Consider the following 25,126-nt stretch of genomic DNA (forward strand, 5'->3'; position numbering starts at 1 on the left):
AACTTTCATATACCACAATTTACCCAACCATTCTCCAATTGATGGACATCCATTCAACTTCCAGTTTCTAGCTAAAACAAAAAGAGCTGCCACAAACATTTTGGCACATACAGGTCCCTTTCCGCTCTTTAGTATTTCTTTGGGATATAATCCCAATAACAGCAATGCTGGGTCAAAGGGTATGCACAGTTTGACAACTTTTTGGGCATAGTTCCAAATTGCTCTCCAGAGTGGCCGGATTCTTTCACAACTGGTGGAGTGCTTTTTAATGCAATTAATCATTGACTGTAACTACAATATCCTTAATAATCCCAGGAGTCTACACAAGTTCCCAAAATATCATACACTATACTAAGAACTAAAAAGGATAGCAAAACCAACCTCGTAACTCAAGAAACTCACATTGTAATGAGGGAGACAATATAAAAATAATTAGGTATATACAAGATATATAGAATAGACAAAAGATAATTTCAGAGAAGGCATCAGTAGTAAAGGAGTCCAGAAAAGGCCAGCTTTGAAAGGTAGGATTATTTGTTGTCCCTCATCCTTCATTTTCAAAGAAGACCAATGAAATTAGGAGGGTAATATTTTGACGTGATATGGAATTGGATTTAAGTGAAGTAGAGCTGTGAAAAGTCAAGCTGTGTCTTCAAGGAAGCCAAAGGAATCTAAGAATCAGAAGAAGTAAGAAAGCAGAGCATGGTAGGCATGGGAGACAGCTACTGCAAAGGCAAAAAGATGATGTGTAAAGAATAGAAAATAGATCAAAGTCACTGGATTGAGGAGTGTGTGGAAGGAAGAAAAAAAAAAAGAGGACTGGAAAGGTAGGATGGAGTAGGTTGTGAAGAATTTCAGTGCCAACAAAGGATTTTATATTTTACTCTGGGTAAACTAATCCTGACATCTGTCCTTAGCTCTAGGCCCATATTTTAAATCATCTAATAAACAAAATATCCCTAATGTATTCTCATTCTTTCAGTGATATTCTCCAGTTTACCAGATGCTCAAGCTCAAATCTTTAATGTTGTGTTTGACTTTTTTTTCCACTTCTCATATCTAATTTCTTATCCAAGCTCTGCATTTTCCCTCTGCTAAGTTCAATTAAAATATTTTTAAAACCTTATCATGCACAGAGCATGATAATAGCAATACAATAACAATACAGGACTCTTTCGAGGCCCTGTAATTGGAATGAGTACACTTTAAATCCTTTAACGAGGATCCATTGGAGGGCAAGTCTGGTGCCAGCAGCCACAGTAATTCCAGCTCCAATAGCGTATATTAAAGTTGCTGCAGTTAAAAAGCTCGTAGTTGGATCTTGGGATCGAGCTGGCAAAAACAAAGTATTGGTAGAATTTGGTTCCTAATTTCATGATTTATAATCTAGTAGAAAGATATGAGGTATACACAAAAGAAAAAAATAATATTCTGATAAATATATTAGAAAGTTTCTTTCCTACTGTCCCAAAATGAGTATGAACAAATCTTATAAAATTGCTTTTTTCTGTACTCCAAAATAATTAAAATGGGGCTCTTACAACTCTGAGATACTACATACCTCTCACATTGGCTAAAATGACAGGAAAAGATGATGAATGTTGGAGGGGATGTGGGAAAACTGGGACACTAATACGTTTTGGTGGAGTTGTGAACTGATCCAACGATTCTGGAGAGCAATTTGGAACTATGCCCAAAGGGCCATAAAACTCTGCATACTCTTTGAACCAGCAGTGTTACTACTGGGCTTATATCCTAAAAGAGATTGTAAAGGAAGGAAAGGGACCCACATATGCAAAAATGTTTGTGGCAAGAAACTGGAAACTGAGTAGATGCCCATCAGAGAATGGCTGCATAAGCTATGGAATGTGAGTGTTATAGAATATTATTGTTCTATGTTCAACAAAATAATTTCAGAGAGGCCTAGAGAGACATACATTAACTGATGCTAAGCGAAATGAACAGAACCAGGAAATCATTGTATATGGCAACAGCAAGATTATACGATGATCAGTTCTGATGGATATGGCTTTCATCAACAATGAGATGATTCAGACCAATTCCAATGATCTTGTGATGAAAAAACAAAACAAAACAAACAAACAAAAAAAAAACATCTGTACCCAGAGAGAGGTCAAAGAGAACTGAATGTGGACCACAAAATAATATTTTCATGTTTTTTTTTGTTGTTGTTTGATTGTATTTTGTTTTCCTTTTGGATCTGATTTTTCTTGTGCAGCATGATATTTGTGCAAATAATGTATAGAAGAATTGCACATATATTGAAAAAATGTATACCTAATAATTGGCATATATTGGCTCACTTGCCATCTGGGGAGGAAGTGGGGGGGGGGAATTAGAAAACAAGGTTTTGTAAGAGTGAATGTTGAAAATTATCCATGTATATATTTTGAAAATAAAAGGCTTTAATTTAAAAATAAAGATAAAATAGGACTTTTAACTATAGATCTTTTCAGAGTAATATTTCAAAAAATGGAAAGACATGACAAACTTCAGTTAGAGATTATGAAAACAAAAATGTGACTTTTTTCCCTATTGAAGTTTACAGCATATCTGAAATCTCTTCATTTCACTATGGCACCCAAACACTATCATTTTCTATTCAAATATGTATGCACATTTTCAAATCTCTCTGTAAGGGTATGGGTGGGGGAGAGTGGTTGAATAAATTATTTAATCTACTTAAATGACAAGATGCTAAGTCCTGATACCTTAAGTAGGTGAAAACCCTTTTCTATTGAACCAACCAATCATAGTGTTTCCCAATTTTTGTTTTATAAATCGCCACCAGTAATAAAAATGTTGTGAGCCTCCAGGATAAATTAATATATTACTCTGGATATACTTTTAGATTTATGCATTAGGTACTTACAACAATTATATTGACAAAATTTGCCCCAACTGCTTCAAACTAAAATGGATGTTACATAATTATAATCTTAATCATAAAATATATTTTATTCTACATATAATTATGAAAATATAAAGTTTAGAAAATCAATTATGAAATAATTTTGAATATTTTAGATAGTATTTTCTATAACAAAAATAAATCAGAAAGATTCATGTACTTTTTTTTAGTTTACAAATTTTGTTGAATTGAAACATTTTTAATCAAATAAGTCACAACTTGGAAGGTGTTTAATGTAATATAATAATCATATTTAAATTTTACTTCAATTTTGAATTTTTAAAAATTTGAATAAATGTTAACATTTGATTCAACTGAGTGTTAAATCAGATTCTACATTGTTTCCTTCTTTGATTTAAAATAAGAATAAAGTAAAAATAATTGTTTACACAAATGTGAGATAGAAAATGATGGGAATTTATAAGCTATCTGAGAAATGGAAATTCATTTTTTATTGTTACCTAACCAATCAATGAAAATAAATTGCTTATCATGTAAGCAATATGTAAATATTGTATGTAAATAACTTTTATACTGGCTAATGCCATGTACTGTATTAAATGAGAAATGTATATAAAAATATAATTTTATATATTTTGTTTTTAACAATGTATATATAAACTAATCTTTGTGAAGAAAGAATCTTTTCAAATGTGACTTTCTACTGTTTTACTACTGGCATATTGGCTACATTCTCACAGAAAGCCAACTGACCAAGTATTGCCAATCAGTTCAATTAAAAAACCTGCCAGATAGAAGAATAGCAATATAAGTAAAGGATAAGTTTGAATTAGAAAAATTGTATTATTACTGTGAGACACAATATGAGTTTGTTTCTGCAGAATGTTTTTAATGATCCATGATGGCTTCAGGATGATTTGTAATATATGTGCCCAGCAATCAGTTTTCAAATGGCCTGACATTTGGATGTTTGTGCTGTAACAATACAAATGTGTGTAATAGTCCAATTAAATGCTAACAGTTGCTGAGATACAACCAATTCCATGGTCACAGAGGGGCATGAGGGGGATTACTCTAATGAAGGATATAGAAAGCAAATGTACGCTAGTCAATTGGTATGTCTTCAAATGTTGAGACCTTGTCACAATTTGGGGAAAAAAATAATGACGATCAGAAATTTATTGAGCAATTTGATGAGAAAATGCAAAAACACATTGGCTTAGAAAGAAATGGTCCAGATTTGATGTAACATTTGTACAAACACCAAAATCACAACCATCATACAAATTATGTTTTGAATCTCTACAGAAACAAACCTATGCTGCTTTAAACATGCATGTATATGTTGCCACAGAGGAAAATTATATTTATAATATACTTGGGCAATTAATTACTGCTTAAAGTTCCATTAATTTTTTTTTTTTCCCAAGAACCCCCTGAGCCACAGTCTCAAAGTTCTAAGAGTAACCATTGAACGGTAACTATGGCTTTAGACTGAGTAGAGTTTGGATGGAGGTAACAGTACTCTATTTGCTACAGAGTCAGATTGAGAAAACTAAGTCACATCTTGTAATTAAGACAGAGTTTGAGTACAGTGGAGAAAAGAGAATTATTTCATCTAAAACTTTAAGAAGGAATTATTGGGGGCTAGGAGGAAGATCAGAGTCCAGGATTCAGTACCATCCTTCTCCTTCCTGAATCCAAGGCATTTATTCTGGCTCTTTCTCCTCCCTAAGACCAGACATTGGAAGTCTCTTGGGCATGAACTGGCTTTATATTTTATAGACAATCCATAGGACGTTTCCAAATTTCCTCAGCTAATCTGAACATAATTCCTATGTAATGTCACTATGAAATGCAGATTAAACATTTTTCTCACTGAATCTAAAACTAAGTGCTCTTGCCTAGAGAAATCAGGACTCAATTCTTTGACATTTATCTTAATTAAGAGTATAGATTGATTTTATTCAATCTCCATCTTCACAATTAGATAATAATTAAGCACCAAATTTGAAAAAGTGGCTGCCTCTGCAGAATTCTGTCAGTCTTCCTAAATGGAGTAAAGGGTATGAGCAAGTCACTTGTGAGAACACTATCAGTACACAGAATACAACCACGCATCAAGAAAATTTATTTTTTAATTTCAGGACCAAATCATCATCTTGTCAGAATGTTCATTTTTCTCTGGGGGTATTTCAGGTTGACTATCTTAGGGAGGAACAGACTCTGGCTTAAACTCTGTAGTGTAAATTTTCTTAGTATTTCGGATATACATAATAACTGCAGTGCTGAATGATACCATGAAAAGAATCATGCGGATAAGGACAAAAATCAAAATTGCAAAAAGGACAAAATCAACTTCATCATTATCAGTAGGTCCACTGTCTAAGCTTCCACCATAACCCAATAAAGTACAAAATGGTGGGGCCCAGCCAAATTGGCAATGACAATTCCTATTGTTATTGCAAACACCTCTGTAATTACATTTCGCAGGAGTGCAATCAAAATGCAACTGAGCTATAGGAACACACATATGATTTAAACACATTGTAGTTTTGCTACACTTTGACCCATCCCACACCATTCCAAAATCTAGCCACCCTGTTCCAAAGTGATGATCTATCCCAAAACAGAAAATTTCTTTTTTGTTCTTCCTTATTGATATTTGGTGAACTGTAATGTGTTCATTTAATCTTGGCACTATCTTCAAACCTTCACATTGCAGTCTTCCACACAAGACAGCTGATTGTCGACATGGCACAGTGACATATTTTATTTGTGTCCCTTCCTCTTTTACTTCCATTTCATTAGAATTATTTTTCCTTTCAGGCTCAACTCCACAGTTTCCAAATCTATCACCTTTTATATTCAATTGTTCATAGCATGCATCATTAGCATTTTCAACTCCATCAAAACCAAACAATTGTCTGCATTGTATGTGTCGGTCTGTACAATTCCCTTTAAAGCAAATGGCATTTGCAGTGCATGGTGTTCCATCTTGAACATAAGTATCCAAAGGGCAGAGATGTATGGTTCCATTGCAAAACTCTGGAAGATCACAAGTGCTCACTGCTCTTCTGCAAGCTAGCCCCATAGGACTAAAGTGACAATCTTCACAGCATGGTCCATAACCACATGCAGAACCAGGTGTTCGTTCACATCTCAAGTCACAACATGGATCAGCAAAACATTCTTTAATTGAACCACAGTCACACTGTTCTGTATAGTCTATTTTCTTGTTACCACAAAGATGAAATGCATAAGCATAATTATCATAGGCATTTGGAAGTCTATTTAAACATTGATCCCAGTAATTAACTAAATTAAAAAACCGTCCATAACTGCAATTACTAAGAGAATCAGAAAAAAGTGGATGATCTTCCATAAGACAATGTGACCTTCGAATACAATGACAGTATACCTGATCATGAGGTAGGCCAAAGTTGTGACCGATATAATGTGCCAAGATTACCGAATAATAAAATACCCTATCATCCTGAAGCCACAATAATATTACTGCCCAGTTGCCACTGCATATTGAGTTTGGAAAAGCAGCATAGCCAGATTCCCCTGCTTTGTTTCCAGTAACTAGGGCTGAAGTATCATGTGGAAAGTTGCTAGAGATCACTAAACTTTTCCATAATCCATAATGTTCTGCTATTTCAGATGACGAACCTATAAGTGGTACTTTATCAGAATATTGCCAAAGATACAGAAAAACCAGGATTGTAAAAACCCGAAATTGCTTATATATGGAATCAACTATATGAGTTAAAGTCACCATTTGGTCAACATGAATAGTGATATTCCCATTATGAGTTTCCACTCTAGAGTTACTAACGCAAATGGCAATTTTTAAATATCGGACATGTGGCCACCAGTGGCTATAGGGACCTGCCCGAGGATGCATATCAATATCTGAGTTGGAAAACCGGTCATTCATTTCCTCATTGGTTAAAGTGCATCGAAAAAGATTCTGCCCAGCCTCCCCTTCTTCTGGCACGAGCTGGGATAAAACATGTTCAAACTGGGAAGAACTGTGCAGAGGCTCGATTTCATAGGTGAAGTCATCCAAATGCAGAGTCCCTCGGAGACCCCCTTGGCAGGTATTCAAGACAGCCATGGACGCGGGAATCCCTTCCAAATACCCATGGTAGTAACAGTCATTCGGGACATAAGGATATTCCTCTTGGGGAGCTCCTTGCTTGTTGTCGACTAAGACAGGGAGGTGTCTGGGCAAAAGGAACTTCTTGACTTGCATATGGACCACATATCTCTTGCCACCGAAGCGCAGCGAGTAGGAGAGCCTCCCCGGCACTTCAGCAAAGGTGCGGCTGAGACCTCCGAGGGCTTTTCGGCTGCTTAGCTGATGGGGAATCACCACTTCGTAAGAGGAAAAACGCCAGCCTGGGCGGTGCTGGAGGCAGCTAGCCAGGTACAAGAGCGTTAACTCGAGTGCCATGAGAAGCCCGGCCCTTGCAAAAGAGACCCCCATGAGAAGCCAGGAGCAAGAAGCAAGGAATGACTTGAGGAGTCTTGAAGACAAAGCCAAAGATGGTTTCAAAGGAGCCTTCTGGGCTACACTGGGAGTTACAAAGCCAGTCAACACATAATCCTCATAATCCCTTCTCCCTAGTTACGCAACAATCCCGGGACAAGGCTGGGCTGGTTATAATGGACATAGTGGGTGAGAGAGTAAGTAAGTGTATGTGTGTGGGGTGGGGGAGGGAGAGAGTAGGGGGGGGGGAAAGGAGGGAAAGAAAGAGAGGGAGAGAGGGGGAGAGAGAAAAAGGGAGGGAGCAGATGTTAATGGGGATTTTGCCACATTGTGCTACTGACTCGTGAACTCAGTTTATGCTATCTGCAAATTTGATGAACCTATCCTCCGTGCCTTTTCCAAGACAGTGATAAAAATGTTAAACAGCACAGGGACTTTAAGTCCCTAGGTACTCCACCGAAGGATTTCCTGACAAAGTTACAATGAACCATTATGTTAACGACTTTTTGAGACTACCCTATCAGCTAACTCCAAATCCATCTGATCATATAATATTCAAAACTATCTCTATGTTCTCTTTAACAATAGAATATAGCTTTGCTAAAAATCTAGGTAAAACACATCTATAGCATTTCCCTCGATCATTAAATTAATACTGTAAAAATGGGGAGGGGGAGGAGATAGTGTGGAAATGAAGTTAGTCTGTCAATACTTGTTCTTTGTGAAGTCACATGGCTCTTTGCAATCACCTCTTTTCTATATTGTAGTTTGCCAATCATCTCTTTTAATTATATATTCCAGGATGGAAATTCTTAACCAAGAGTCAGTGAGCTTGATTTTTTTTTAACATTTTGATAACGATTTCAATATAATTGGTTTCTTTTACATCCCTATTTTAAAATTAATTTTATAATTATAACATTTTTTGACGGTACATATGTATAGGTAATTCTTTACAACATTATCCCTTGTTGTACTTCTGTTCCGAATTTTCCCCCTCCTTCCCTCCACCCCCTCCCCTAGAAGGCAGGCATTCCCATACATATTAAATATGTTATAGTATATCCTAGGTACAATATATATGTGCAGAACCGAATTTTGTTGTTGTTGTTGTTGCAAAGTAAGAATTGGATTTGGAAAGTAAAAATAATCTGGGAAGAAAAAAAAATAATGCTCACAGTTTACACTCATTTCCCAGAGTTCCTTTTCTGGATATAGCTGATTCTGTCCATTATTGATCAATTGGAATTGGATTAGCTCTTCTCTATGTTGAAGATATCCACTTCCATCAGAATACATCCTCATGCAGTATCATTGTTGAAGTGTATAGTGATCTCCTAGTTCTGCTCGTTTCACTCAGCATCACTTGATGTAAGTCTCTCCAAGCCTCTCTGTATTCCTCCTGTTGGTCATTTCTTACAGAACAATAATATTCCATAACATTCACATACCATAATTTACCCAACCATTCTCCAATTGATGGGCATCCATTCATTTTCCAGTTTCTAGCCACTACAAAAAGGGCTGCCACAAACATTTTGGCATATACAGGTCCCTTTCCCTTCTTTAGTATTTCCTTGGGATATAAGCCCAGTAGTAGCACTGATGGATCAAAAGGTATGCACAGTTTGATAACTTTTTGGGCATAATTCCAGATTGCTCTCCAGAATGGTTGGATTCTTTCACAACTCCACCAACAATGCATCAGTGTCCCAGTTTTCCCACATCCCTTCCAACATTTATCATTATTTGTTCCTGTCATTTTAGCCAATCTGACAGGTGTGTAGTGGTATCTCAGAGTTGTCTTAATTTGCATTTCTCTGATCAATAGTGATTCTGAACACTCTTTCATATGAGTGGAAATAGTTTCAATTTCATCATCTGAAAATTGTCTGTTCATATCCTTTGACCATTTATCAATTGGAGAATGGCTTGATTTCTTATAAATTCGAGTCAATTCGCTGTATATTTTGGAGATGAAGCCTTTATCAGAACCTTTAACTGTAAAAATGTTTTCCCAATTTGTTACTTCCCTTCTAATCTTGTTTGCATTAGTTTTGTTTTACATTCCTATTTTAAGCTTTTAAAAATATTCTTCTGAGATCTATAGGTTTCACTAGACTGCCAAAGAATTAGAGTTATAAATAGAATTAAGGTTAAGGGTAAGCAGACACATACAAGTTTAAGAACCCTTGTTCTAAAACTTTCTCAGGAAGTACAGTCCAATTCACCAGTCTGTAGTTTGCAGCCTCTTTTTCAATACCTTTTTTAAAAAATCCATTTGATAGGCTTTCCAGATTAACAGAGGAGGAAGTAAATGGCTTAAATAGTGCCATTTCAGAAAAAGAAACAGAAAAAGCTATTAATCAACTCCCTAAGAAAAAATCCCCAGGACCAGATGGATTTTCATGTGAATTCTACCAAACATTTAAAGAACAATTAACCTCAATGCTATATAAACTATTTGAAAAAATAGGGAATGAAGGAGTCCTACCAAATGCCTTTTATGATTACCTAAACCAGATAGGTTGAAAACAGAGAAGGACAATTACAGACCAATCTCCCTAATGAATATTGATGCTAAAATCTTAAACAAAATATTAGCAAAAAGACTATAGAAAATCATCCCCAGGATAATACACCATGACCAAGTAGGATTTATACCTGGAATGGTTCAATATTAGAAAAACTATTAATATAATTGACCATATCAATAACCAAATTAACAAAAACCATATGATCATCTCAATAGATGCAGAAAAAGTATTTGATAAAATCCAACATCCATTCATTTTAAAACATTTGAGAGTATAGGAATAAATGGACTTTTCCTTAAAATAATCAGTAGCATCTATTTAAAACCATCAGTAAGGATCATATGTAATGGGGATAAACTCGAACCATTCCCAATAAGATCAGGAGTGAAACAAGGTTGACCACTATTACCATTCCTATTCAATATTGTATTAGAAATGCTAGCTTTGGCAATAAGAGTGGAGAAAGAGAATGAAGGAATTAGAGTAGGTAATGAGGAAACCAAATTATCACTCTTTGCTGATGATATGATGGTATACTTAGAAAACCCCAGAGATTCTACTAAAAAGCTAATAAAAAGATTATTTCTAAATCCATACTTTTAGCAAAGTTGCAGGATATAAAATAAACCCACATAAGTCATCAGCATTTTAAAATATCACTAATAAAATCCAACAGTTAGAGTTACAAAGAGAAATTCTATTTAAAGTAACTACCAATAGTATAAAATATTTGGGAATCCATCTGCCAAGGGAAAATCAGGAACTATATGAGCAAAACTACAAAACACTTTCCACCAAAGTCAGATCTAACCAATTGGAAAAATATTAAGTGCCCTTGGATAGGGCGAGCAAATATAATAAAGATGACAATGCTACCTAAACTAATCTATTTATTTAGCTCTATACAAATCAGACTCCCCAAAACTATTTTAATGGCCTAGAAAAAATAACAACAAAGTTCATATGGAAAAACAAAAGATTAAGAATTTCAAGGGAATTAATGAAAAAAAAAATCAAATGAAGGTGGCCTAGCTGTACCAGATCTAAAATCATATTATAAAGCAGCGGTTACCAAAATCATTTGGTATTGGCTAAGAAATAGATTAGTTGATCAATGGGATAGGTTAGGCTCAAAGGACAAAATAGTCAATAACTTTAGCAATCTAGTGTTTGACAAACCCAAAGACCCCAGCTTTTGGGATAAGAATTCACTGTTTGACAAAAACTGCTGGGAAAATTGGAAATAGAAACTTTTCATTATATCAAATTGAAAAATTTTTGTACAAACAAAACTAATGCAGACAAGATTAGAAAGGAAGTAACAAACTGGGAAAACATTTTTACAGTCAAATGTATGAGATTGCCTGTCATCTAGGGGAGGGAGTAGACGGAGGGAGGGGAAAATTTGGAAAAAGGAATATAAGGGATAATGTTATAAAAAATTACTCATGAATATATACTGTCAAAAATGTATAATTATAAAATTAATAAAAAAATAAAAAAACATTTTTACAGTCAAAGGTTCTGAAAAGGCCTCATTTTCAAAATATATAGAGAATTGATTCTAATTTATAAGAAATTAAGCCATTCTCCAATTGATCCAATTGATTGGTCAAAGGATATGAACAGACAATTCTCAGACAAAGAAATTGAAACTACTTCTAGCCATATGAAAAGATGCTCTAAGTCATTATTAATCAGAGAAATGCAAATTAAGACAACTCTGAGATACCACTATACACCTGTCAGTTTGGCTAGAATGATAGGGAAAGATAATGCACAATGCTGGTAGGGGATGTGGGAAAACTGGGACATTGATACATTGTTGGTGGAATTGTGAATACATCCAGCCATTCTAGAGAGCAATTTGGAACTGTGCTCAAAAAGTTATCAAAGTGTGCATGCCCTTTGATCCAGCAGTGTTGCTACTGGGCTTATATCCCAAAGAGATATTAAAGAAGGGAAAGGGACCTGTATGTGCAAGAATGTTTGTGGTAGCCCTCTTTGTAGTGGCCAGAAACTGGAAACTGAGTGGATGCCCATCAATTGGAGAATGGCTGAATAAATTGTGGTATATGAATGTTATGGAATATTATTGTTCTGTAAGAAATAACCAACAGGATGATTTCAGAAAGGCCTGGAGTGACTTACATGAACTGATGCTAAGTGAAATGAGCAGGACCAGGAGGTCATTATATACTTGAACAACAATACTATATGATGATCCATTCTGATGGACATGGCCCTTGTCAACAATGAGATGAATCAAATCAGTTCCAATAGAGCATTAATGAATTGAACCAGCTACACCCGGTGAAAGAACTCTGGGAAATTAGTATAAACCACTACATAGAATTCCCAATTCCTCTATTTTTGTCTGCCTGTAGTTTTATTTCCTTCACAGGCTAATTATACACTATTTCAAAGTCCTATTCTTTTTGTACAGCAAAATAAATGTATGGACATATATACATATATTGTATTTAACATATACTTTAACATATTTAACATGTATTGGTCAACCTGCCATCTGGGGGAGGGGGAAGGGGAAAGAGGGGGAAAATTGGAACAAAAAGTTTTGCAATTGTCAATGCTGAAAAATTACCCATGCATATATCTTATAAATAAAAAGCTATAATAATAAAAAAAATCCATTTGCCCTTTAGCAAATTTATGGTTATTTCTCAGTGTCTTAGACTTGACATTGATTTGAGAACTTAAAGGTGAGTAAACTATCAATAATAATGGTTATATTTTTGAAGATATCAGTCTGCAGACACAAAAATTTCATAGATTTCAATCTATGAAAAAAAGTTATATTTTACATATTCCTAGCAGAATTTGCTAATCATGATATGATTGTCACGTGGCACAAAGGCTCTCCATTCATTTTTTTTTTTTAGTTATTTAATTTTTTATTTTATTTTATAATTATAACATTTTTTTTGACAGTACATATGCATGGGTAATTTTTTACAACATTATCCCTTGCACTTACTTCTATTCAGATTTTTTCCCTTCCTCCCCCAACCCCCTCCCCCAGATGGCAAGCAGTCTTATATATGTTAAATATATTACAGTATATTCTAGATACAATATATGTGTGTAGAACCGAATTTTTTGTTGCACAGGAAGAATTGGATTCCGAAGGTAAAAATAACAGTTTACATTCATTTCCTAGTGTTCCTTTTCTGGATGTAGCTGGTTCTGTCCATCATTAATCAATTGGAATTGGATTAGCTCTTCTCTATGTTGAAGAAATCCACTTCCATCAGCATACATCCTCGTACAGTATCATTGTTGAAGTGTATAGTGATCTTCTGGTTCTGTTCGTTTCACTCAGCATCAGTTGATGTAAGTCTCTCCAAGCCTCTCTGTATTTCTCCTGTTGGTCATTTCTCATAGAACAATAATATTCCATAACTTTCATATACCATAGTTTGCCCAACCATTCTCCAATTGATGGACATCCATTCATCTTCCAGCTTCTAGCCACTATGAAAAGGGCTGCCACAAACATTTTGGCACATACAGGTCCCTTTCCCTTCTTTAGTAGTTCCTTGGGGTATAAGCCCAGTAGTAGTATGGCTGGGTCAAAGGGTATGCACATTTTGATAACTTGTTGGGCATAATTCCAGATTGCTCTCCAGAATGGTTGGATTCTTTCACAACTCCACCAACAATGCATCAGTGTCCCAGTTTTCCCACAGCCCCTCCAACATTCATCGTTATTTGTTCCTGTCATTTTAGCCAATCTGACAGGTGTGTAATGATACCTCAGAGTTGTCTTAATTTGCATTTCTCTGATCAATAGTGATTCTGGAACACTCTTTCATATGAGTGGAAATAGTTTTAATTTCATCATCTGAAAATTGTCTGTTCATATCCTTTGACCATTTATCAATTGGAGAATGGCTTGATTTCTTATAAATTAAAGTCAATTCTCTGTATATTTTGGAGATGAGGCCTTTATCAGAACCTTTAACTGTAAAAATTTTTTCCCAATTTGTTACTTCCCTTCTAATCTTGTTTGCATTAGTTTTGTTTGTGCAGAAACTTTTTAATTTGGTGTAATCAAAATGTTCTATTTTGTGATCAATAATGGTCTCTAGTTCTCCCTTGGACACAAACTCCTTCCTCCTCCACAAGTCTGAGAGGTAAACCATCCCATGTTCCTCCAATTTATTTATGATTTCGTTCTTTATGCCTAAATCTTGGACCCATTTTGATCTAATCTTAGTATGTGGTGTTAAATGTGGGTCCATGCCTAGTTTCTGCCATACTAATTTCCAGTTTTCCCAGCAGTTTCTTCCGAATAATGAATTTTTGTCCCTAATGTTGGTATCTTTGGGTTTGTCAAAGATTAGATTGCTATTTTTATTCACTATCTTGCCCTGTGAACCTAACCTATGCCACTGATCAACTAGTCTATTTCTTAGCCAATACCAAATGGTTTTGGTGACTGTTGCTTTATAATATAGCTTTAAATCAGGTGCACTTAGACCACCTTCCTCTGACTTTTTTTTCATTAGTTCCCTTGCAATTCTCGACCTTTTATTCTTCCATATGAATTTTGTTGTTATTTTTTCTAGGTCATTAAAATAGTTTCTTGGGAGTCTGATTGGTATAGCACTAAATAAATAGATTAGTTTGGGGAGTATTGTCATCTTTATTATATTCGCTCGGCCTATCCAAGAACACTGAATGTCTTTCCAATTATTTAAATCTGACTTTATTTTTGTGGCAAGTGTTTTGTAATTTTGCTCATATAATTCCTGACTCTCCTTTGGTAGATATATTCCCAAATATTTTATACTATCAACTGTTATTTTGAATGGAATTTCTCTTTGTATCTCTTGCTGTTGGATTGTGTTCGTAATGTATAAAAATCCTAAGGATTTATGTGGATTTATTTTGTATCCTGCGACTTTGCTAAAATTCTGAATTATTTCTAATAGCTTTTTAGCAGAGTCTTTGGGGTTCTCTAAGTATACCATCATGTCATCCTGCGAAAAGTGACAATTTGATTTCTTCATTTCCTACTCTAACTCCTTGAATCTCTTTCTCGGCTCTTATTGCCAAGGCTAGAGTTTCTAGTACTATATTGAATAGTAATGGTGATAGTGGGCAACCTTGTTTCACTCCTGATCTTACAGGGAAAGGTTCTAGTTTATCACCATTACATATGATGTTTACTGAAGGTTTTAAATATATGCTCCTTATTATTTTAAGGAATAGTCCATTTATTCCTATACTCTCAAGCGTTTTTAGTAGGAATGGATGTTGGATTTTATCAAATGCCTTTTCTGCATCTATTGACATGATCATATGGTTTTTATTAATTTGATTATTAATATGGTCAATTATACTAATAGTTTTCCTAATATTAAACCAGCCCTGCATTCCTGGTATAAATCCCACTTGGTCATAGTGTATTATCCTGGGGATGATTTTCTGAAGTCTATTTGCTAATATCTTATTTAAGATTTTAGCATCAATATTCATTAAGGAAATTGGTCTATAGTTTTCTTTCTCAGTTTTCGATCTACCTGGTTTAGGTATCAGTACCATGTCTGTGTCATAGAAGGAATTTGGTAGGACTCCTTCAATCCCTATTTTTTCAAATAGTTTACATAGCATTGGAGTTAGTTGTTCTTTAAATGTTTGGTAGAATTCACCTGTAAATCCATCTGGTCCTGGGGACTTTTTCTTAGGAAGTTGGTTAATAGCTTGGTCTATTTCTTTTTCTGAGATGGGACTATTTAGACTACTTACTTCTTCCTCTGTTAATCTGGGCAAGCTATATTTTTGAAGGTATTCTTCCATTTCATTTAAGTTATCGAATTTATCAGCATAAAGTTGAGCAAAGTAGCTCCTAACTATTGTTCTAATTTCCTCTTCATTAGTGGTGAGTTCACCCTTTTCATTTTCAAGACTATCAATTTGCTTTTTCTCTTTCCTTTTTTTAATCAGGTTTACTAAGGGTTTGTCTATTTTGTTGGTTTTTTCATAAAACCAACTCTTAGTTTTATTAATTAATTCAATAGTTTTTTTACTTTCAATTTTATTAATCTCACCTTTTATTTTTTGAATTTTAAGTTTTGTGTTTGTCTGGGGGTTTTTAATTTGTTCCTTTTCTAGCAATTTTAGTTGTAAGCCCAATTCGTTGGCCCTCTCTTTCTCTATTTTATGCAAGTAGGCCTGTAGAGATATAAAACTTCCCCTTATTACTGCTTTGGCTGAATCCCACACATTTTGGTATGATGTCTCATTATTGTCATTTTCTTGGATGAAGTTATTAATTATGTCTATGATTTGCTGTTTTACCCAATCATTCTTTAGTATAAGATTATTTAGTTTCCAATTATTTTTTGGTCTATTTTCCCCTGGCTTTTTATTAAATGTTATTTTGATTGCATTATGGTCTGAAAAGGATGCATTTACTATTTCTGCCTTACTGCATTTGATTTTGAGGTTTTTATGCCCTAGTATATGATCAATTTTTGTATAGGTTCCATGAACTGCTGAGAAGAAAGTATATTCCTTTCTGTCTCCATTTAGCTTTCGCCAAAGATCTATCATATCAAACTTTTCTAGTATTCTATTTACCTCTTTGACTTCTTTCTTATTTATTTTGTGGTTTGATTTATCTAATTCTGAGAGTGCAAGGTTGAGATCTCCCGCTATTATAGTTTTGCTATCTATTTCCTCTTGCAGCTCTCTTAATTTTTCTTTTAAGAATTTAGATGCTGCACCACTTGGTGCATACATGTTTAATATTGATACTGCTTCACTATTGATGCTTCCCTTTAGCAGGATATAATGCCCTTCCTTATCTCTTTTAATTAGATCAATTTTTGTTTTTGCTTGATCTGAGATGAGGATGGCTACTCCTGCTTTTTTGGTTTTGCCTGAAGCATAATAGATTCTGCTCCACCCTTTTACTTTTAGTTTGAATGTCTCACCCTGTTTCAGGTGTGTTTCCTGTAAACAACATATAGTAGGATTCTGACTTTTAATCCAGTCTGCTAACTGCTTCCTCCTTATGAGGCAGTTTGCCCCATTCACATTTATGGTTAGAAGGACTAATTCTATATTGCTTGCCATCCTATTAACCCCTGCTTATGCTTTTCCCCTTTCCTTCCCTTTACCCTTCTATCCAGTATTAAACTGGTGAACACCACTTGCTTTTCACAGCCCTCCCTTTTTAGGATCCCTACCCCACCTTAAAGATCCTCCCCTTATTTTACCCCTTTTCCTCGAAATTACTGTATTCCCTTCCCCTTAGCTTACTCCTTCCCTTTCACTTTTTAATGAAGTGGAAGAAGTTTCACCATAAATCGAATATGTCTATTGATACACGCTATGTTCATCTCCCTCCTTTCTTTCTCTCAGATATAATAGGTTACCTTTGCCTCTTCATGAGGTGTAGTACCACCACTTTACACTTTTGTATGATATAATCTCCTTTCCACCTCTAGTTTCTAAGACAAATTGTACATATGTTCTTTACATATTTTTTGACAGAAATATAGTTCTCAAGATTTCTTTTTACCTTTTTAGAAATCTCTTGAGTTCTGTATTTGAAGATCAAACCTTTTTTGTAGGTCTGGTTTTTTCATCAAAAATAGATGGAATTCATTTATTTCGTTAAATGTCCATCTTCTTCCCTGGAAAACGATGCTCATTCTTGCTGGGTAAGTTATTCTTGGCTGCATACCAAGTTCCTTAGCCTTTCGGAATATCATGTTCCAGGCCCTGCGTTCTTTTAATGTGGACGCTGCTAGATCCTGGGTTATCCTTATTGTGGATCCTCCATATCTGAATTGTTTTTTTCTAGCAGCTTCCAATATCTTTTCCTTTGTCTGATGGTTCTTGAACTTGGCCACTATATTTCTTGGCGTTTTGATTTTAGGGTCCTTTTCAGTAGGTGATCGATGAATTTTTTCAATGTCTATTTTACCCTCTGTTTCCAGAATGTCTGGGCAGTTCTCTTTGATAATTTCCTCGAAAATGGTGTCCAAGCTCTTTTTTTCCTCCCATTTTTCAGGGAGTCCGATTATTCTCAAATTGTCTCTCCTGGATCTGTTTTCCAGGTCTGTTGTCTTTCTGGTAAGGTACTTGACAGTCTTTTCAATTGTTTCATTTCTCTGGTTTTGCTTGACTCCCTCTTGGATTCTCCTTGAGTCATTCATTTCTACTTGTTCCAGTCTAATTTTCAATGATGTATTTTCTTCACTCACTTTTTTTATATCTCTTTGTAATTGTCCAATTGAGTTTTTATTTCTATGGAATTTTTTTCCATTTTATCCATTTTATTTTTTAGAGAGCTGATTTCTTTTTCCAGCTCACTAATCCTGTTTTCCTTGGAGTTGTTTACCTTTTCCAGCTCACTAATCTTATTTCTCAATGATTTGATTTCTTTATCCACTCTGTCTTTGAATGCATGGGATGACTTCTCCAGGCTCTCTTGCCAAGCTTCCCTTTCCTTTTCCCATTTCTCTTCCAGCTCTCTTGTGAGAGCCTTTTTGATTTCCTTTATGAGGTTCTTTTGTATTGAGGAGCAGCTTATATCCCTCCCAGGGGATACATCTGGGGACAGTCTGTTCCTAGTCTCCTCAGCATTTGAAGTCTGCTCCCTCTCCACACAGAAGCTGTCAATGGTTAGAGCCCTTTTGAATTTTTTGTTCATTTTGTCAGAGTAGGAATCAAAGAAAACAAACTGACAAGAGAAACAATTGGTCTGTTTTGTGGGGGATGGGGCTGGATGGTATCAATGGGCTTCCTCTACAGACTGGGGGTAGGGCAGCAGAGAGCCACTAACAGAACAGCAATGACTGTACTGAGTCTGAGCTCTGAGGCTCCGAGAACGCCCCGAGTCAGTCCAGGTGGGGGTTGGGGGTGGCTGGGCTCTGAGAGACGCTGGCTTTCTGGGGTTTTAATCTTCACCTCCGGTGTTTACACCCTCTCCACCTGGCTTGCTGCCAAGACGGAGCATCCACACTGGGGCAAAAGCCCTTTCACAGAAAAGGCAGAGATCACACCCCTCCCCCTCCGGTCTGAACTGTGTGAGCTGCCTGTCTTGCTCTGGCTATCTGCCCTCAGTCTGCGCCCAGTCTGTTCAACCCTCCCCCGAGCAAACACAGACCTTTTCTGGCGACTTTCAAGGATGTCTTCTCTTGGTGATTATTTGTGGATTTCTTTCTGGGTCAAGCATTAAGTCAGAGGCTTGTCATGAAGTAAGTTCTGAGAGAAAACGAGGAGCTCAAGCAGCTGTCTGCCTCCACGCCGCCATCTTGGCTGGAAGTCCCTCTCCATTCATTAAATCCCATGTGTTGACTTATTGACTTTCTCATCCCCTTTTCAAATAGTACATTTCTTGGATGGGGTGCTTTTACAGATGGTCTCTTGAGATGATCTTATTGTAGTCTCAAACTTTGAACTATTGGATTAGGCCTGACCCATTTTCCCAGTAGTTTAGCAAAACATTATTTATTTGTTTATTTTTACTCAGTAATAGCATGGAAAATGTATTCAACATGAACTTAGTATATATTTAGTCAGCTATAACTCTTCTACCTCTGCATTTACTACATGGCCTACCTAGTCAGCAATATTCTTTCCAGGGATGTCCATATTGATAATATGATTGACACATGCATTGCCTAAGTGTTTGGGAGGCTCCAAAGGAAAGTTGGGGAGAAGAGAGGTATTAGACTGATTACACAACTGAAGGTCTACAGAGCCATTGTTGTATGCTTATGAAACCTGGATAGTTTACCAGCATCATGCCAAGAAACTGAATAGCTTCCTATTGAATTGTCTTAGGAAGATTTTGGAGATCACCTGGCAGGATAAGACACCAGACAGCAAAGTCCTTTTTCAAACTAAATTGTCAAACATTCCAACTCTACTGCAGAAATCACAATTCCATTAGATTGGCCACATTGTTCAAATGCCAAATGTACCTTTGCCAAAAAAGACTATTTTATGGAGAACTCATACAAGGCAAGCGCTCACAAGGTGGTCAGGTAACGTGATAAAAGGACTTTCTTAAGTTAGAATTGATTGTATGACATAGGAGACATTGGCACGAACAACCAAGCATGGCGTGCCCTCTCAGAGAAGGTGCTGTGCTCCATAAGCAAAGCAGAATTGAATTAGCTCAGAAGAGACATGAGATCCACAAAGTTAGAGAGGCCACCCTAAATGTTCTTAAGGGCTATTTGTGTCCAACTTGTGGCAGAGAACTTAGAGCTCATACTGGGCTGATCAGTCATAGTCAGACATACTGCAAATCCACTTTAACATAGTGATGTCATATTGGTCCTCTTCCACAACCAAGCAACAATGTAACAGCAAGTCCAGCTTGCCCTACTATTTCCTACCCTACCCTCAAATTACTTTCTATTTCTCTTAGAAAAGTGGTGGCACTCTTTGCCAGAGTAAGGTGTCTCAGAGTGCATACCTCCTAATAAATGAAATTACATATTATATTTATGGAAAAAGTTGTGTTTTACATATTGCTAGCTGAATTTACTAGGAGTAATAGTGTCCAGCAGTCTGCCCTGAGAACATTCGTATTCCGGTGTGATCATGGCCTATGAATTCTGGTCTTTTATTTTTTTATAATAGCTTTTTATTTTCAAAATACATGCAAACATAGTTTTCAACATTCACCCTTACAAAATCTTGTTTTCCAAATTTTTCTTTCTTCTAAAACATATTTCTACATTTATCAGGCTGCACAAGAAAAATCAAATCAAAAAGGAAAAAAAATTAGAAGAAAAAAAGCAAGCAAACAACAACATAAAAGTTGAAAGCACTATGCTGTAATCCATATTCACAGTCCACACCTTCTGGAAGCAGATGACTTTCTCCATCACAAGTCTATTGGAATTGGTTTGAATCACCTTATTGTTGAAAAGAGCTATGTCCATCATAGTTGATCATCACATAATCTTGTTGCTGCTATAATGTCTCTTGGTTCTACTCACTACACTGAGCTCCAGACCTTTCTGAACTAATCCTGCTGATTGTTTCTTACAAAACAATAATATTCTCTTAACATTTATATACTATAACTTATTCAGTCATTCTCCAACTGATTGACATCCATTCTTCAGTTTCTTGCCACTTCAAAAAAGGCTGCTGCAAACATTTGTGCATGTGTGGATCTTTTTCTCTTTTCATGATTTCTTTGGGATCATGATTCTTTTCATGATTTCATGATTTCAAGAGACATTGCTTGATCATTTATTGACTGGAGAATGGCTTGTATCCTTATAAATTTGAGTCAATTTTCTAGATATTTTAGAAATATATTCAGAACCCTTGAATGTAAAAATTTCCCCCAGTTTTCTGCTTTCCTTTTAATCTTGGCTACATTGATTATTTTTGTACAAAACTTTTTTCATATAATCAAAATTATCCATTTTGCATTTGAAAATGTTCTCTAGTTTTCCTTTCATCTCCACAGATCTGAGGGATAGACTATCCTTTCTTCTCCTAATTTGCTCATAGCATCACCATTTATGTCTAAATCATGAACCCTGTTAGGATTCTTACAAGGTGCTAAGTCACTGAAATTGATAGAGACAATAATTATCTAATTTAACATGGTTCAGTATGATTGATCTGATCCTACAAGGAGATGTTATGAGCCACAACTTGAAACAAGGTACTCAGTGGAATTGATGAGATAATGATTCTCTAATTTACATCTACCTAGTACTTACTGTAATTCCTTAAGATTCACACCTTTAAGAGAGCATATATAAGGAGGAGCTGACAAGCTCACAGGAGGAAAAGCCTGTTCTTGGATTTCCAGGAGATTCACAAGTCAGAAGCCCACAAGCCCATTCTCTGGACAGAGGAGTCAAGAATCATTTCAATTTCCACCTTTGTGCTGGATGGAAACATTGGGAGGATGGGAGGCTGAAGCTGGCAGAGACAAAAGGCTAGCAGCAAGAGCTCTCGGAACCAAGGAGAGAGATAGGCCTCTACTAAAGCTAACTGGGCCCAGGAAAAGATTCAGGACTTTGAAAGACTACAATAAAGGATCTGGACTTTAACTCCTGGCTGCATTTGGGATTATTGAACTGAACTGAAACTAAGGCTGTCTCCAGAAGTTCCCCCAAAAACCTGCTCCCAGAGAACATTATACTCTAGAGAGGAGAACATTACAAACCCAATTCAATCTCATCTTGATATAGGATGTTAGGTGTTGGCCAGTGTCTAGTTTCTTTTTTTTTTATTATAGCTTTTTATTTATAAGATATATGCATGGGTAATTTTTCAGCATTGACAGTTGCAAAATCTTTTGTTCCAATTTTTCTCTTCCTTTCCCTATCCCCTCCCCCAGACGGCAGGTAGACCAATACATGTTAAATATGTTAAAGTATATGTTAAATACAATACATGTATACATCAGTGACTAGTTTCTGTCATAATGTTTTCCAATTTTCCTGGTATTTTTTGTCAAATACGGAGTTCTTACCCCAGAATCTGGAGTCTTTGGGTTTATGAAACAGTCAATGAGTATTGTGCCTTGTAAATCTAATCTACTCCACTGATTAACTATTCTATTTCTTATCTAGTCCCAAATGTTTTTGATAACTGCTGCTTTGTAATATAACTTTAGGTCTGGTACAGTTAGGCCACCTTCATTTGCTTTTTTCACCCATTAATTCCCTCAAAATTCTTGACCTCTTGTTCTTTTAGATGAATTTTGTTATTTTTTCTACCTCTATAAAGCAATTGTTTGGCAATTTGATTGGTGTGGCATTGAATAAGTAGATTAATTTAGGCAGAATTATCATTTTTATTATATTAGCTTGGCCATCTCATAAGCACTTAATATTCTTCCAATTGTTTAGATCTGACTTTATTTATGTGGAAAGTGTTTTGTAACTGTGTTCATATAGTTCCTGGCTTTGTCTTGGCCGGAAGACTTCTAAATATTTCATATTATCTACACTTATTTTAAATGGAATTTCTCTATTTCTGGCTGCTGGACTTCATTGGTAATATCAAAATGCAAATGATTTATGTGGATTTATTTTGTATCCTGAAGCTTTGCTAAAATTATTGTTTCTAATAGATTTGTAGTTAATGCTCTAAAGTATAACATCATATCATCAGCAAAAAGTGATTTTGTTTCATTATCCACTCTAATTCCTTCAATTTCTTTTTTCTTCTCTTATTGCTAAAGCTAACATTTATAATTCAATATTGAATAGTAATGGTGATAGGGGGCAACCTTACTTCACCCCTAATCTTAGTGGGAATGCTTCCAGTTTTTCCCCATTACATATGATACTTGTTGATGGTTTTAGATAGATGTCTCTGATCATTTTAAGTAAAACTCCCTTTATTCTTGTGCTCTCTAATGTTTTTAATAGGAATGGGTGTTGGATTTTATTAATGCTTTTTCTGCATATAGTGATACAATCATAATTTTTATTAGTGTGTTTATTTATATGGTTAATTATGATAATAGTTTTCCTAATATTGAACCATCCCTGCATTCCTGTTATAAATCCTACTTGGTCATAGTGCATTATCCTAGTGATAAGTTGCTGGGTTTTCTTTGCTAATATATATTTTTTTAAGATTTGTGCATCAATATTAGGGAAATGGGTCTATATTTTTTTTCTCTGTTTTGACCCTATCTGGTATCAGCACCATATCTGTGTTATAAAAGGAATTTGCTAGGACTCCTTCTTTCCCTATTTTTCCAAATAGTTTGTATAGTATTGGAATTAATTGTTCTTTGAATATTTGGTAGAATTCACTTGTAAATCCATGTAACCCTGGAGATTTTTTCTTAGGGATTTCATTAATAGCTTGCTCAATTTCTCTTTCTAAAATGAGACTATTTAAATAATTTATTTCTTCCTCTGTTAATCTGGACAATCTACATTTTTTGTAACGATTCATCCATTTCACTTAGGTTATCAGGTTTCTTGGCATACAGTTGGAAAAAAAATACCTCCTAATTATAGCTTTAATTTCCTCTTCATTGGGATGGTTTTGTTGTTTTTTTTTTTTTCCCATAAAATCAACTTTTAGTTTTGTTTATTAGTTCATTAGTTTTTTTACTTTCAATTTTATATCCCCTTTTATTTTCAGAATTTCAAATTTGATATTTAATTGGGTTTTAAAATTTTGTTCTTTTCTATATTTTTTTAGTTGCATGCCCAATTTGCTAATCTTTTCTTTCTCTATTTTATACAAGTAAGCATCCAGAGATATAAAACTTCCCCCAAGAACTGCTTTGGCTGCATCCCAATAATTTTGGTATGTTGGTTCCTTGTCATTCTCTTGGATGAAATTATCAATTGATTCTGTGATTTGTTGTTTTACCCCATCATTCTTTAGGATTAGACTATTTAGTTTCCAATTAATTTTGGTCTATTTTTTCTTGGCTCTTTATTACATTTAATTTTTGTTGTATATGATCTGAAAAGGATACATTTTTTCTGCCATTCTGCATTTGATTGTGAAGTTTTTTAATGCCCTAATACAGTCAATTTTGTGTAGGTTCCATGTACTGCCAAAAAAAGTATATTGCCTTCTGTCTCCATTCAATTTTCTTCAAAGGTATATCATACCTAACTTTTCTAAAATTCTGTTTACCTTCTTAACTTCTTTCTTATTTTGTGTTTCAATTTAGCTAGTTCTGATAGAGTGAGGTTGAGATCCCCCACTAGTATAGTTTTGCTACCTTTTTCTTCTGTCACCTCTCTTAACTTCTCCTCTAGGAATTTGGATGCTATACCACTTGATGTATATGTGTTTATTATTGATATTCCTTCATTATCTATGATACCTTTTAACAAGATGTAGTTTTCTTCCTAATCTTTTTTAATTAGATCTATTTTTGCTTTTGCTTGATCTGTGTTCAGGATTGCTACTCCTGCTTTTTTTTACTTCACCTGAAGCATAATAAATTCTGCCCAGCCTTTTACCTTTTCTCTGCATATATCATTCTGCTTTAAATGTATTTCTTGTAAACAACATATTGTAGGATTCTGGCTTTTAATCCAGTCTGCTATCCATTTTTGTTTTATGAGAGAGTTCATCCCATTCACATTCACAACTAAAATTACTAATTCTATTTCTCAGCATCCTATTTTCCCCAAGTTATACTTTATTCTCTCTCCTTATCCCTCTTTCTCTATTCACCAGTGTTTT

The 25,126-nt window shown here is 35.2% G+C and overlaps 1 protein-coding gene and 1 long non-coding RNA gene across 2 annotated transcripts in view; both read right to left on the reverse strand.

Annotated features, from left to right (window-relative positions):
• Window positions 1-25,126, reverse strand: part of LOC141556277 (uncharacterized) — a 133,948-nt gene that overhangs the window by 54,784 nt on the left and 54,038 nt on the right. The gene's annotated exons all lie outside the window — the stretch shown is intronic.
• LOC141556272 (disintegrin and metalloproteinase domain-containing protein 20-like) lies at window positions 5,014-7,473 on the reverse strand. Its single transcript, XM_074290143.1, has one exon. The coding sequence runs from the start codon at window positions 7,386-7,388 to the stop codon at window positions 5,103-5,105; it is 2,286 nt and encodes a 761-aa protein (XP_074146244.1). The 5' UTR covers window positions 7,389-7,473; the 3' UTR covers window positions 5,014-5,102.

Source organism: Sminthopsis crassicaudata, chromosome 2, assembly GCF_048593235.1.
Source record: "Sminthopsis crassicaudata isolate SCR6 chromosome 2, ASM4859323v1, whole genome shotgun sequence".
Classification (NCBI taxonomy): domain Eukaryota; kingdom Metazoa; phylum Chordata; class Mammalia; order Dasyuromorphia; family Dasyuridae; genus Sminthopsis; species Sminthopsis crassicaudata.